The following is a 16,497-nucleotide window of genomic DNA, read 5'->3' as shown; positions in this document are numbered from 1 at the left end:
CAAACATTTCTGTAAGTTACCGGTATTTATCCTTTTCACAATTAAAGTTTACTCTTGTACAGCTAATTTATAAATATCCTGTGCCTTCAATAGATCTGAAAATGTATGTGAAACACATGCATCCTTGTCTAGTGCACTAACACATTTGTAAACTCTACTTACCCTGATTCTGTAGTTCTAGTACTCCAGAAGCTGAACTGTCCTTCAGTGAGGAGCTATATTTGTTTAAGTAATTAATTGGTCTGTTTTAGTGTAGATTCTTTTCTCTTTTATAATAATGACAGCAAAGAAATGAGGCTGTAGTTTTCTACTTCTTCTGTTTCACCTTTCTTAAGTAGAGGCAAAACTTTTACCTGTTTCAGATACGCTGGGAAGTTACCTGAGCTGAACACACTTCTCTTCATGGGGCTCATACACTGTCTGTGCATTCTTTAAGTACACAGACTGGCTCTGCACCTATGCCTCTTGACTTCTTGCTTTTAAAATTTTGTTTGTCTTTTCGTGGTTTCACACTGTCTGATGGGTAACATCATCATTGTACTTGCATATAATTTTTTACTGGGATAACATTGCATATTTGAAGTTTCTGTTGTAAATTCTCTACTACACTTGAAAAATATTCATTCAAAAATTTTGCTAGTTTCTGTGAATCACTTACCAACCTGCTGCTTCCTTGTATGTGTTAGTTATTGTGATTCTGTTTTTTCCTGTTTATTGTTTCACAACCTTCCAGACAGCTTTGTTTATATTTTCAACATTTAGTTTTTTTTTTTTTTTAAGATTTGCTGACCTTTTTGTGGCAAGCAACACTTTACTGTAAATCTGTAAATTTTTTGTATTATTCATAGCAGTTGAGGAACTCTGGCTCACTGTGGGTTTTTCTTGTGGAACTGTAGCATTTCATGGTCTGAGAAGATTTTCTTATAGCTGTTTTTATTCACTTGTTTTATTGGTCATTGCTGTTGGTTGAAACAGTTTCAGAAAAGACTGCTATGACTGCAGTTTTACAGTATTTTGTATCAACATTGTTTGGGTATACACTTCAGCCCAGCCTTGGTCTAATAATACTGCTGGAAAATGTTGAATTTTGAGTTTACAAAGAGGTCTTTTGTAGGTATGCAGGGTGGTGGGCTTATCCAATACAGCTTTTACTTTTATTATCTGGCAAAACTGAACAGTGCTCAAGATCTGTTACTGGTTACAATGAAGGTTCTCTGTCTATATTTGTGAAAACATGATCGCTTACTGGCGCTGTGGCTTTTGTTAACCTCGTTGCACTGTGAACCAGTAGTGATGTGCCAAACCTGTGAATAATGTCTATGATACTCCTACTGGTTTCATCTACAATGCTTTTGTTTATATTTATGTCCCAACATCTGATTATCTTCCTCTTGAGGATTGGCAGCGGGGCATAACTGATGTTCAAACTGGCCTTACATGTGATCTACTTAGGGCATATTTGAGTATCTTGCTGGCCACAGGAGTGCCTCAACTTCACACAGACAGTTCGTAGAGACACATGCCATGTGTGGACAAGCATTACTTCTTCATAGATGGCACAATTGTAATGTCACTTGAGAGCTAACAGTTTAGGACACATGTTGTCGTTTTATCTGGAACATGCTCCAGTGACTGGCAGGTCTGTGTGCTACTATTGACCGGGACAGTGTTAGTTGCAGAGGGTGGCCAGATGCCCTTCCTGTCACCACCCTGAACCCCGCGGGATGCGATTAGTGTACCTCAGCTGTCTGCATCTAGTGTAAGCCATGGAATAGTGCGAACGTGTTCAGATGTCTGTATGTCATGTAACTGAGGCAGAATGTGGGGACCAACCTGGTATTCACCTAGCAAGATGTGGAAAACTGCCTAAAAACCACATCCAGGCTGGCCGGCATACTGGCCCTCATCGTTAATCTGCCGGGCAGATTCGACCCAGGGCCGCCACGCCTACCAGAGTCCAGGAAGCAGTGCATTAGCACTCTTGGCTACCTTGACAGGTCTTAGGACACATGAAGTCTGTGATACACCACTGTGCCATGAGAGTTTCCTAAATCAATACTACTTATGACCTGAAGTCGTACCTAATGTTTCACCACACCATCAAGCCAGAGTAACACCACCAGACCTCTCCAAAACTTTGGGAGACTGGGACCTTTCCCTAGGTTGCTGCCATATTCCCTACAATGACCATCCAGGGTAGTGGAAAACTGTAATTCTTCAATGAACACAATGTGATGCCAGTCATCAACAGTCCGTGCCTCCTGGTCATAGCATCACTGCATTGTAGTGTTGGGAAGGGCGTAAAACAGAATTGCTAAAGTGTCTGAACAAGTCTGTATTTACAGTGAGAATGAAGTGACATGTAGGAGATATAAATATAAAAAAATCTTGCATACTTTGCTTTCTTTCATTCTATTATGTCATACGGGATTGTATTCTAGGGTAACTCAATTCACTGAGCAAAAGTTTTTAGGGTGCGAAAGCGTTTGATAAGAATCATTTATGGTGTAAATTCAAGAACATCAGGTAGAAACCTGTTCAAGGAACTTTGTATTCTAACTACTGCTTCTCAGTATACTTATTCCTTAATGAAATTTATTGCAAGTAATATACGTCTATTTCCAACCAATAACTCAATACATAGTATCAATACAAGGAATAAGAACAATCTACATAAAGACCAAAACTCACTTACCTTGGTACAAAACGGGGTCCAATATTCAGAAACACACATTTTCAATAAATTGCCAGCAGCCATTAAAAACTTGGTTTCAGATAAAGCACAGTTTAAACAGACTTTGAAAGACTTTTTGGTAGGTATCTCCTTTTACTCTATAGATGAATAACTTAACAGAGACTGATAAGCCAGCTTAAGTAAAAATATCTGTTAGATTTCAGTTTTGACAGCACTTGGTCACAACAGTCAAGATTAGGTATTTTGTGTATGATAAATTTATTAACAATGTTTCATTCTGACAGCATGTTAATTCTGTAAATATTAGCTGTTCCAGTTTACCACACTGTATTCACCTATTTCTACAATCTACTGACAAAAGATTAGGGTAGTAACTATAATATTCAAATGTTTTATGTTTTTATGTTATACTTTCTCACATGTTGCACACCCATGAAAATCATTTTGTTTTTTGGATCTACGGAACGGAAACTGGGACAATAATTCCCTACTACAGTTGCTACTTTTATCCAACCAGTGCTGTGGGATGACAAAGAATGTTGCCGGGCATCCATTAATCTTCTTAAATAGTAAGTGCAAGGCACAGATATCATGGGGTTACAATTTGCTTGGTGCACAATACAGAATCCTCTCTTGTGATAGTCTGATGAAGTTAATTGATCCTTGACAATGAGTATGCTCCCATGGAGCCCAACATCAGGCCATTGCCACTTGTGAACACCCCAAAAATCTAGATATTGCATGAACTGACCAGCTGGACAAATGGAAACCCACAATGAGGCCACAAACTATAGTTAGGTGCTTATATGAGTATGGAGGAAGATGTAACATCTGACACTGTTCATGCCCCTTATATACCTTACCTAGTACAAATGTACTTTTGGTGGCTATTCTACCTGTCAGAGAGAACTGCAGCTCTAATCATTTACATGCCTCCTGTTGGTGTATATGGTGTTAATAAGTTACATTGACATCCAACCATGTCTTCTGGATTTCACTTTTTTTGTCAGAAAATTTGTTTCAAGTGACATGCTGTTGCTGGGCCATAACTCCTACCACATGATGAAAATAAAATGTAAAAATTATTTAAAAGATGAAGTGAACAGAAATTAGTCCATAAATGTCAACAAATATGGATGAAGAGCAATAGAGAAACATGATGTTAATTATCAGGTATAAAGTAGCTGAACAGAGAAGGCAATAGTATTGCATTTTTAGGTCCAGAGTCACACAGTTAAGTTTGTTGACATGCACTTCATTTGATTTTAAGACACCAGTCATGTGATATGTATTTTCATTTTAAATAGTTCTGTGATAGCACAGTGACAAAACTTTGCCATAGTTGCATTTATTCATTTTTTAATACGTGAAATGGTTGTGCCCATAACTACTAAGGATGTCATTACGTGTTGCTTTCTCCACTCATAAATCAATAGAAAGTACAGGTTGGAATATCAACAGTAAGAAAAGTGGAGTTTGCTACTCACAGTAAAGATGGCACATTGAGATACAGACAGGCACAACAAAAATATATTTACATACTGAGCTTTTGGGCAAAGCCTTCTTCAGAAAAGAAAGGAAAACATGCATACATTCACACAAGCAGGGACACCTCAGGCTCCCATCACCACTGTCCCATGCTACTCTGGTGAGACTGCAACTGTTGCAGTCAATGAAAGCTGCAGTCTGGAATGGGGTAGGGAAGGGGTGTGGTTAGTAGGGTACAGGTGCAAAGGTGTGGTGGGAGAGGGGTGAGAGAGAGAGAAGAGCACAATGTATCAGGGCATGCTGGGCCTAGAAGACCACAGGACAAGGCTTCCAGTTGCAGCATCAGGAGGTGCGGAAACAGGAGCAGAAAAAGAGAGGAGCAGAGAGGTGAAGAGACTGATGTATACATTGGCAGAAAGTGGCATACAGTGAGGGTGAGGGAAAATGAATTGGATCGAGGTGAGAGGACTGAGGGGACAGAAGCTGTTGGGTGGAGGGTGTGAGACTTAAGGGTATCATAGACTGGGGGCTGGATTATTTTTGGGGCAGAGAACATGTTGTAAGAATAACTCTGATTTGTGCAGTTCAGAAAAGCTGCTGGTGGAGGGGATGATCCAGATGGCCCAGATTGTGGTGCAGCCATTGAAATCAAGCATGTTATTTTCAGTTGCATGTTGGACCACAGGGTGGTCTGCTACACTCTTGGTCACAGTTTGGCAGTGGCCATACATCCTGATGGACAGCTAGTTGAAATAAAATGGTTATGGTTGCTGGTTATGGTTATTTCAAACTAAAATATCACATTCAGGAAAAAAAACTGCGTGAAGAGTTGGAGTATTCAGTGAATTATAATAATTTTCAAATCAATGAAAATAATAAGTTTTTGAAAATATAATGGAATTTGGTATATAAAAAATCTACTCACCAAGTTGTGACAGAGAAAACATTTATAAAGGTATTGAAATTTGAAAGCTTTGGGAGCCAGTGGCTCCTTCTTGCAGAAGGGTTGAAAGTGGTGGCAGACAGATGCAGATAAAGGAATGGTGAGATATGGAAAATACGGAGAGTTTGGAGAAGTCACAAAGACGTGGCATTCTGGGTGACTTCTCCAAACACTCCCCATTTCCTAAACCTCAACACTCCTTTTTCTTCACCCCTCTTCATTGCCCTTCAACTATTCTACCAGAAGAATGAGCCACTGGCTCTGAAAGTTTGCAATTTTCAGTATCTTCATAAGTGTTTTGTCCTGCCGCTGCTTGGTGAGTAGATAATAATTTTTCACTCACAACCGAGAATATGAGTTCAAAATAAACAGAAATATTAGTTAGGGTTATAACTTCATCATTTGATAATGATCTAATATTATATAATTGTGTTATGTCGTACAAATTAAAAATTAAAGAATTCATTTTCTTATTACTGTTTCAGTTAGACCTTCTAGGCAGCTACTGAGAAAATTACCATGCTCAATGACATAGAACTGATACACATTTAATACACTAACTCAATACCATTCATTCTTCAGAAAGAGACCCAAGATGCAACAGAAAGCACAGTTGTCTGTTGTTCTCCTGAATGAGCTGTCACAAAATTCTTTGACAGCTGATAAACCATCGTTCTTGCCACCTGAATATGTAGATTTCCTTAAAGGATTGGACAACTTAGATAATCACTCACACGCACCACCCAACATTGATGAGGATACATGGAATACACTGTGTCGAGTGAGGCGCACAAAAATTGAATGTGAGCTAAAGGTGAGTACTATATTGCCAACATATTTTGAGTCAGCTCTTAAAATTATATCTGTGATTCTCCAGACTGACATTCTGTATGGTTCTCGTTCAGTAACTGAGGTCATCCAGACAATACTGACTATTTTATTGTATCCTTTTCTTATGTTAGTATTTCTATGGGATCAGTTTCCCTTACTGTGAGAAATGACATGGTTAAAGGACTTTTCTTGTTGCAGTGTTACAAGTGATATGAACTTACTATAGTACATATCATACAGTTTTCCTTACATGTGTCGAATGAAAATGAAAGAAATGTAAATAGGAACAATGGAAAAGTTTTTTGGATGTTTTGCAATGACTGTTGAAAATTTGATATTTTCACCCTTGTGAGAATAAGTAGTTTTGCTTAGGTTGGCACCATGAACACTCATGATAAATTAAATTATATATAAAAGAATTCCAATTTAACAACATAGTATTGAAGAAAACATCTTGCTAATTATGATATTGCAGTGCCTGTGTTATTCTGATGATGATGCAATGTGGCAACCATAACCATTATGAGACACATCAGAAGAATTTGGAATTGCGAATAATGACTACCATCAGCTGTAGAATGGAATGATGGCAATGAAAATTTGTGTCGGACTGAGACTCAAACTTGGATTTGCCGCTTATTGCAAACGGTTGTGTTACCATTTGTCTACCTGTGCACAGCTCACAGCCAGACCCAAAATTCCATGGTTTACAACATATGGAAGTTGTGGTCTGGCCGTGAGTCATGCACGGATAGCCAAATGGTAAGGCGACCACTCTTGATAAGTGGTAAAATTTTCACTGTTGTCATTCCATTCTACATCTGATGGTAGTCATCATTTGCAATTGCGGATTCATCTAATGTGTCTTGCTAGTTAGGTTGTAGTCAAGATAGACACAAAGCCCAAGTCTACCACTGTGGTACAAGTGTATATGCCAACAAGCTCCACAGATGATGAAGAGTTTGAAGAAATGCATGATGAGATAAAAGAAATTATTCAAATAGAGAAGGGGGATGAAAATTTAATAGTCATAGGGGACTGGAATTCAACAGTAGGAAAACGAAGAGAAGGAAAAGTAGAGGTGAATATGGAATGGGGGTAAGGAATGAAAGAGGAAGCTGCCTTGTAGAATTTTGCACAGAGCATAACTTAATCATAGCTAACACTTGGTTTAAGAATCATGAAAGAAGGTTGTATACGTGGAAGAGACCTGGAGACACTGGAAGGTTTCAGATACATTTTGTAATCGTAAGGCAGAGATTTAGGAACCAGGTTTCAAACTGTAGGACATTTCCAGGGGCAGAAGTGGAGTCTGACCACAATTTATTGGTTATGAACTGTAGATTAAAACTCAAGAAACTGCAAAAAGGTAGGAACCTAAGGAGATGGGACCTCAACAATCTGAAAGAACCAGAGGTTGTAGAGAGTTTCAGAGAGAGCATTAGGGAATAATTGATGAGAACAGGGGAAAGAAATACAGTAGAAGAAGAATGGGTAGATTTGAGAGATGAAACAGTGAAGGCACCAGTACGTAAACCGAGCGAGGTGGCGCAGTGGTTAGACACTGGACTCGCATTCGGGAGGACGACGGTTCAATCCCACGTCCGGTCATCCTGATTTAGGTTTTCCGTGACTTCCCTAAATCGCTCCAGGCAAATGCCGGGATGGTTCCTTTCAAAGGGCATGGCCGACTCCCTTCCCCGTCCTTCCCTAATCCGATGAGACCGATGACCTCGCTATCTGGTCTCCTTCCCCGAAAACAACCAACCAACCACTATGTAATAAGAAGAGGGCTGGTAGAAATCCTTGGGTAACAAAAGATATAGAGTTTAATTAATAAAAGACGAAAATATAAAAATGCAGTAAATGAAGCAGGCAAAAAGGAATACAAATGTCTCAAAAATGAGATTGACAGAAAGTGCAAAATGGCTAAACGGGGATTGCTAGAGGACAAACGTAAGGATGTAGAGGCATATATCACTAGGGGTAAGATAGATACTGCCTACAGGAAAATTAAAGAGACCTTTGGAGTAAAGAGAACCACTTGCATGAACATCAAGATCTCAGATGGGAAGCCAGTTCTAAACAAAGAAGGAAAAGTAGGAAGGTGGAAGGAGTACATAGAGGGTCTATACGGGGGCAATGAACTTGAGGGTAATGTTATGGAGATGGAAGAGGATGTAGATGAAGATGAGATGTGAGATACGATACTGCATGAAGAATTTGACAGAGCTCTGAGAGACCTAAGTCGAAACAAGGCCCCGGGAGTAGACATTCGATTAGAACTACCAGTAGCCTTAGGAGAGCCATCCCTGACAAAACTCTACCATCTGGTGAGCAAGATGTATGAGACAGGCAAAATACCCTCAGATTTCCAGATGAATATATTAATTCCATTCCCAAAGAAAGCAATTGTTGATAGGTGTGAAAATTACCAAACTATCAGTTTAATAAGTCACAGCTGCAAAACACTAACACAAATTCTATACAGATGAATGGAAAAACTGATAAAAGCTGACCTTGGGGATGATCAGTTTTTATTCCATAGAAATGTTGGAACACATAAGACAATACTGACCTTACAACTTATCTTAGAAGATATATTAAGGAAAGGCAAACCTACATTTCTAGTATTTGTAGACTTAGAGAAAGCTTTTGACAATGTTGACTGGAATACTCTCAACCTACATTTCTAGTATTTGTAGACTTAGAGAAAGCTTTTGACAATGTTGACTGGAATACTCTCTCTCAAATTCTGAAGGTGGTAGGGGTAAAACACAGGGAGCGAAAGGCTATTTACAATTTGTACAGAAACCAGATGGCGATTATAAGAGTCAAGGAACATGAAAGGGAAGCAGTGGTTGGGAAGGGAGTGAGACAGGGTTGTAGCCTCTCCCTGATGTTATTCAATCTGTATATTGAGCAAGCAGTAAAGGAAACAAAAGAAAAATTCGGAGTAGGTATTAAAATCCATGGAGAAGAAATAAAAACTTTGAGGTTCGCTGATGACATTGTAATTCTGTCAGAGACAGCAAAGGAATTGGAAGATCACCTGAACAGAATGGACAGTGTCTTGAAAGAAGGATATAAGATGAACATCAACAAAAGCAAAATGAGGATAATGGAATCTAGTCGAATTAAGTCAGGTGATACTGAGGGAGTTATATTAGGAAATGAGACACTTAAAATAGTAGATGAGTTTTGCTATTTGGGCAGAAAAATAACTGATGATGGTTGAAGTAGAGAGGGTATAAAATGTAGACTGGCAATGGCAAGGAAAGTGTTTCTCGTTTATGAAGAAGAGAAATATGTTAACATCGAGTACAGATTTAAGTGCCAGGAAGTCTTTTTCCAAAGTATTTGTATGGAGTGAAGTGAACCACGAATGATAAATAGTTTAGACAAGAAGAGAATAGAAGCTATCAAAATATGGTGCTACAGAATAATGCTGAAGATCAGATGGGTAGATTATGTAACTAATGAGGAGGTACTGAATGGAGTTGGAGAGAAGAGGAATTTGTGGTATAACTTGACTAGAAGACGGAATCAGATGCTGGGACATGTTCTGAGGCATCAAGGGATCATGAATTTAGTATTGGAGGGAAGCAAGGAGCGTAAAAATCATAGAGGAAGACCAAGGCATGAATACACTAAACAGATTCAGAAGGATGTAGGTTGCAGTGGTTACTCAGAGATGGTGAAGCTTGCACAGGGTAGATTATCATGGAGAGCTGCATCAAACCAGTCTCTGGACTGAAGACCACAACAACAATTATAGATCCTTTTCAAATGTCAAACTGTTTCAGTGACTTTTTCATAAATGTGGCAAAATCAGAAGTAGATATGACAGCCCACCAGGACAAAGTAGATGTCAACTTTGTAAATATAAAACAAAATGCAAGCATTAAAACATTCAAAATAATTATCCAAAAAGATGTAGAAGATGCTATAGTGTGCTTAAAATGCCAGAAATCCACTGGGTGGGATGAAATTCCAACCACTGTAATCAAGGCTTGAAAACTTTCTTATAGGAAACGGTATTATAGCTGGAAATCAATTTGGAATCCAAAAGGGAAAAAACGCAATAAATGCTATCAGGGAATTGACTGAAAAGATAAGCTCTGATTTAGAGAAGGGTGAAAAGGTCACAGACATTTTTTTGTGACTTGGCCAAAGCTTTTGACTTGGTCAATCTCTTACTAGATAGAGAGATATGGGATCATGGAGAGGGCATTACAGTGGTTCAGATCTTATTTGCCTGAAAGAAAACAGAGAGTTATTCTAAATTCAAGTGGAAAAAAATCATTATTGGACTGGAAAATGATTTGTGGCGTGGTCCCCCAGGGCTCAGTTTTAGGGCCTTAATTTTTTTCTGCTGCACATGAATGATTTAACTTTAAGCATTGATGTTCACTGTGTTTTATTTGCAGATGACACCTTGGTTTTAATTGAAAATGACAATTTAGAACAAATTCATGATACTGTGGAAAATATAATGTGAAACCTAGAATTATGGTTTCATCAAAGTGGATTAAAACTCAATGTCACAAAAACACAATTAGTGTAGTTCAGTGCTAAAACATCATGAGAATCTCTGATAAAAATAGTGCATGGTGATCAACAAATGACTGAAGCAAGTTATGTAAAATTTCTGGGTCTAGATCTTGACAAAATTTAAATTGGAAGGCACATGTTGACTTATTAGCAAACAAACTAAACAACCTAGCTTATGCGATGAATGTCTTATCTGGTTCCACCCTTATGGACACCAGGAAGATAGTCTACCACAGCTACTTTGAAACTATAATTAAATATGGAATAATTTTCAGGAGAAACTCTACAAACAGCTTGAGGTTACTTCACTTCAAAAGAGAATCATAAGAAACATGTGTTTAATCCAAAAAAGAACATCATGTCACCCATTATTTTAAAAAATTAAAAATACTGTACATCTCATATCTTTCATATTTAAAAATCTACACTGAGTTGACAGTTTTCATTTCAACCACAACTACAGTACTTGTCACAGACATAGTTTCAAACTTCTCTCTCATAATTTAAAACTTTATGCTATGCTCAAACAACATTGTACACGGATTAAAAATTTACAAGAAATTAAATAACACAAATCTGTTAAGTATGCGGCCTGACCCACTAAAAAGATTGTTATTTAAAACCCTAATGGAAAAGTTTATTACTCAATTGAACTATTCATGCAGGGCAGTTTGGCATTTTGAAAAGGAAAGAAACAATAAAGATGATCTATTGTAGAATGAATTGTTAATATATTGTATAAATTTTATTGCAAGTTGCTAATTGATCATATGTGTAATATATGTTCTTATTGTTTCTGTATAAAAATTCAGAAATTCCTGCTTAAATATGTTAATTATTATAACCTTATTTTTTAAAAGTAATTTGACATGTCTCCAGTACTGAAATCTGTGATTTGCAACTGTACATTATGAGACGATAAACCACATTCTACATTGTATCATTTATTAGTGTTTCTTCCCATTCCAGTCATTTATTTACTAAAGGAAAAATTATTGTTCAAAGCTACAATGGATGCTATAGTTAATTTAATCTTGTCTTCACAGTCCCTTCACGAGTGATACATAGGGGGTTGTAATATATTCCCAGACATTGGTTAAAGCTGGTTCTTGAAAGTTAGCAAGTAGACTTTCTCAGGTAGTTTATGTTTACCTTCAAGAGTCTACCAGTTCCCTTTCTTCAGAATCTCTGTGACACTCTCCAATGGACTAAACAACCTATGACCATTCATGCTGATGTTGTTTGTATTACTCAGTACTCCCCATTAGTACTATTTGTAGCAGGCCAAACAAACTTGTGCAATATTCTAGAATGAGTTGTGTGAGTGATGTGTAAACAATATCCTTTGTAGACTGGTTGCATTTTTCAAGTACTCTACCAATAAACTTAAGTTTTCCACCAGTTTTACCCATGATTGAGCCTATGTGATCATTCCATTTTACATCCCTACAAAGTGGTACACCCAGGTATTTGTATGAGTTGGCCAATTCCAACTGTGACTCGTTGATGTTTTAGTTATTATTTTTTTCATTTTGTGAAGTGCATGATTTTACATTTTTGAGCATTTAAAGCAAGTTAATTGCCTTTGCATCTCTTTGAAAACTCATCAAGAAATATCCTAATATTTGTGCAGCTTCTATCAGGCATTAATTCATTATTGATAACTGCATCATCTGCAAAAAGTCTGAGGTTACTATTAACATTGTCTTCTGGGTCATTAATATACAACATGAACAGCAGGGTCCCAAAACACATCCTTGGGAAACCCCACAGTTACTTCTTCGTCTGATATGACTCTCCATCCAAGACAACCTGCTGCATTTCCCTTACCAAAATATTCTCAATCCACCCACAAATTTCACTTGATACTCCATACAGTTGCACTTTTGACAATTAATATGGATAAGATATTGAATCAAATGCTTTTTGGAAATCAAGAAGTACTGCATTTACCTGAATGCATTGATTCAAAGCTTTCTTTACATCATGTGAGAAAAGTGTGAGTTAGTTTTCCATTGATTGACTGAGCAAGGTGGTGCAGTGGTTAGCACACTGTGCTCACATTTGAAAGGATGACAGTTCAAACCTGCATCTGGGAATCCAGTTTTAGGTTTTCCATGATTTCCCTAAATTGCTTCAGGCAAATGCCAGGATGATTCTTTTGAAAGGGCATGCCTGATTTACTTCCCCATCCTTGACACTATGTGAGCTCATGGGATGTTAAATACAATCTCCCTTTCTTCCCTCCATTGATCAATGTTTTCAGCACACATGCTGGTTGCTATGGAGGAGGTCATTCTATTCAAGATACCTAATTGTGTTTGAGCTCAGAATATGTTCTAGGATTCTACAACAAATCAATGTCAAAGACATTGGCACTTCTACTACCCTTCTTGTAGACAGATGTGACCTGTGCTTTCTTCCAACTATTGCCCATGGATTTTTGTTTAGGGATCTATGATAGATTACAGTTATAAGAGGGGATAGCCCCAATAAAAATTCAGTATAGAGTCCAATAGGGATTCCATCAAGTCCTGGAGGTTTTGTTCAATTTTAACGATTTAAGCTGTTTCTCAACATCACTGATGTTAACACTTATTTCCCTCATCTTTCAAGTAATATGAAGATTAATTTGGGGCAATTCTCCTGGGTTTTTATTTATAAAATAACATTTAGAAAAGCAGTTAACCATTTCAGTTTTTGCTTTACTATCCTGAATTTCAGTTCCTATCTCATTCACTAGTGACTGGACACTAACTATGATGCCACTAATAGCCTGCACATATCATCAGAATTTCTTTGGATTTTTTTGAAAAATCATTTGACAATATTCTGCTACAGCTGGCATGGACAGCTTCACACGTTGTTCTCTTGACAGCCAAACATGTTTCATTCAGCATGTATCTATCTATAGTCCCATGTTTTGTTTCACACTACTACAGTAGTCTTTGTTTCTTTATAAGTTTCTTTCTAGTGACTGTATAGCATTGAGGGTCCTTCCCAGTACATACTGTTCTATTGGGTATGTATCTATCCAGTCCATGGTCTCTAAACTCGAGCTGTAGTTCTTCTACGTGATCCTGTCCTGTGCTGAAAGTTTCAAGTTCCTCATTCAGGTACAACTCTACTGCTGATTTATCTACTTCACTGGACATATATACCTTTCTACTTGTTTGAGTTGTCCTTTGTACTTTGGTAACTGTTGTGGCCACAACTTCATCATCATCACTGATAACAATTTTGATGCGGACATCTTCAAATAGGTCAGATATGTTTGTTGCCTTTAGACCCAAGGTATCTCCATCATGAGTGGCATTTTGAACTATCTGTTCTAGGCAGTGGAGACACATCTGGTGGAAAACAGAATCATCCAATTATTATTTTATGCCCACTCCTGATACTGAGACTTGCCCGAACAATCTTGCATGGATTATCAATTTCTGTGGTAGTGGATTTGAGTTTCTTGTCTACTGTGACAAAATAGACTACCTCCATTTCCCATCCTTTCAATATTTCCCCCCCAAAATGTCACTGCTATCAATCTTAATTTTCAATAAGCTTTTTGTCCCTTGTATTATGTTAGCTTCATTGCTTTTCAGGAGTGCTTCAAACTCTGGCATTTTGTTAAAATGCTTTAGCAGTTAACTACTAGGATTTTAATGCTCTTGCCTATTTGGGGGGGGGGGGGGGGGGAGGGGGGGAGGCATTATTCCAGATTTCACACTTATACTTCTGTGTCTCCTTAAGTTTTCCTTATCTAGACTAGATGGATAGCTGCAAAAAAAGAAGAAGAAGAAGAAGAAGAAGACCACTTTTGTGCACTGCACACACGGTCAGCTACCTGGGGCAGCAGCCTCAAATGTGTAGTGCATACCATACCCACTGAGTAGGATCCTACAGTTCTCAACCCAATGGCACAAGTTAAGGGATTTCCTGCCTAGCTTGATTTAGGACCTTTGAAGTCTCTGGTTCAGTTCTTCCATTCAACTTAGAAACAGGGGGCCGCAATCTGTTCTGAGCACAATGCTATAAAGGAGCTTCATCGAAACCCTCTACAGCAGTCCTTCTCCAGAAGCAGAAAACACACAAAAACTCACTCAAACATGGATCATGCACACATTCTTACTGTCTATGGCCATTCAGGATCAACGGCGAGCTGCATCTGTGTCTGATGATAGCAGCTATCCAGGGTGTGTTGTGGGATAAAGAGGACGCACCTTAGTTGTCATGTTTCTTTATTGTTGTTGGGCCTTCATGGGACAAACAGCTCATTAGTTGCTTGTTGAGCATGGCAACATTAAGAAGTCTGTCTGCATAAAAAGGCCACTGCCCAACTCTGGCCAAGAAACAGCTAGACCACTTAGTTACTAAACATGCTGCCCAACAAGATATACTTCACTGCAGTGACTGCTTCTCATCCTGCACCAAATGGATTCTTCCTACCAACACCAGCTTTTCTTAATTGCACAAGTAGTGCCTCTCCCTACAACATATTCTTCAATCTCGTAGCCCTGCTGGCCTCAATCTTCATTAGTGCCTGTCTCCACTCCCTTCCATGCTCCCGGTCCTGCACTATGCAGTCCTTCTATTCCAACAATTCACTAATAGTGTTTTACCCTTCTCTCTGTGTTTCTTCTCCCCTCTCCCCTTCCCCCAACACTGCCTCTCAACTCTGCATCCTGTCCCCACTGCATCCCTGCTTGTTCTCATAGCAGCACATCATCTTCTCCCAACACTATCCCTCCCTATCCCTATCCCATGCCTCCTCCATACACCCACCATCCACCCCAGATTGCTGCTCTCATCAGACACAAGGGCACTTGAGTGGCCATAGATAGTAACTATGCATGTGTGAGTTGTGCTTTTCATTGTGTCTGTCTATGACTTTTCATACAGTGATATATGCGCTAGAATAAAAGTGAAAAATACTGGGTGGTAAATAATAGTCTGAAAAGCTTGTATAGGTGTTGCAAGGGAAGTTGCACTGGATAATAATTGTTAAGAAAAAAACTCTATACACTATACCATTCCTGAGTTATTTAGTATTGAAGTTAGCCTACAGTTACAGTTTATTGTGTGCACAAATTCAGCCATCCCACCAGGGACAGTGTCACCCAACTTGTCCTCCATTTGGTTTCCTCAGATCAAAGAAATATAGTTTTTGCTCACCTAACTTAAATTTATCACTTACAAAATAGGCAAATTTTAACTGTTAAAGAGCATTTGAACAGCTGGGACCATACGGATCTGCAGATGTCTGTGCAGTGTTCCATTTTAGCACGTACAAGTGCTTGAATTTGCGCATGCAATGACCTGATTGGCCAACTTCAATGCTAAATAGCTCAGAAATGGCACAACATACCAAATTCTTTTCTTAACAATTATTTCTCAGAAGAACCTCTCCTGCAACACACTTCCAAGATTTTCAGGCTGCTATAGACCACCCTGTATATACCGTACACTGCATCCTGTTTATGTTGCTAACTTTTTGTGTAGAAGCAAAACATAACATATATGAAGCAAATGTTGTTTAGCTGGAAGGCAAACATTACCCAACAAGCTTGTCTTTTTTGTGACTTCATTTATTAAGTAAATACCAATGGCAGTATGTATCCTTTAAACACCACTCTTCATTTTTTATTCTGTGCTCCACTTCCTCTCCTCAAAAACTCTTCAAAAATGTATCACAATGTACAAATCACAACCTTTATGTCATTAAAAATCTGTCACAATACTGAGTTTGATTCTACTATGTTAGTATACAGTGCAGTACTCAGGGTAACTCATGGTAACATAAACCATCCCCTTGCTTTAGTTTACAGTAAACAAATGGAAACATGAGTAAAATGCACACCAGCCACTCAATTGACCAACTTACTTGAAGGTTTGTGTGAATACAGTGCACACCAATAGAGAGAATTTATATAGGCGCACACACACACACACACACACACACACACACACACACACACACACACACACACAC

General features: G+C 38.3%; 1 protein-coding gene across 1 annotated transcript in view; it reads left to right on the top strand.

The window, feature by feature from the left end:
• The window catches only part of LOC124593850 (cilia- and flagella-associated protein 43), a 219,326-nt gene that overhangs the window by 117,039 nt on the left and 85,790 nt on the right, over positions 1–16,497 (top strand). Inside the window, exon 10 of the mRNA XM_047132200.1 lies at positions 5,709–5,940. Within this exon, the coding sequence (XP_046988156.1) occupies positions 5,709–5,940 (232 nt within the window). The remainder of the gene's footprint in view (positions 1–5,708; positions 5,941–16,497) is intronic.

This window comes from Schistocerca americana, chromosome 1 (assembly GCF_021461395.2).
Source record: "Schistocerca americana isolate TAMUIC-IGC-003095 chromosome 1, iqSchAmer2.1, whole genome shotgun sequence".
Lineage (NCBI taxonomy): Eukaryota > Metazoa > Arthropoda > Insecta > Orthoptera > Acrididae > Schistocerca > Schistocerca americana.
Note: the sequence above shows the minus strand (reverse complement) of the source record. Positions and strands in the feature narration are given on the sequence as shown.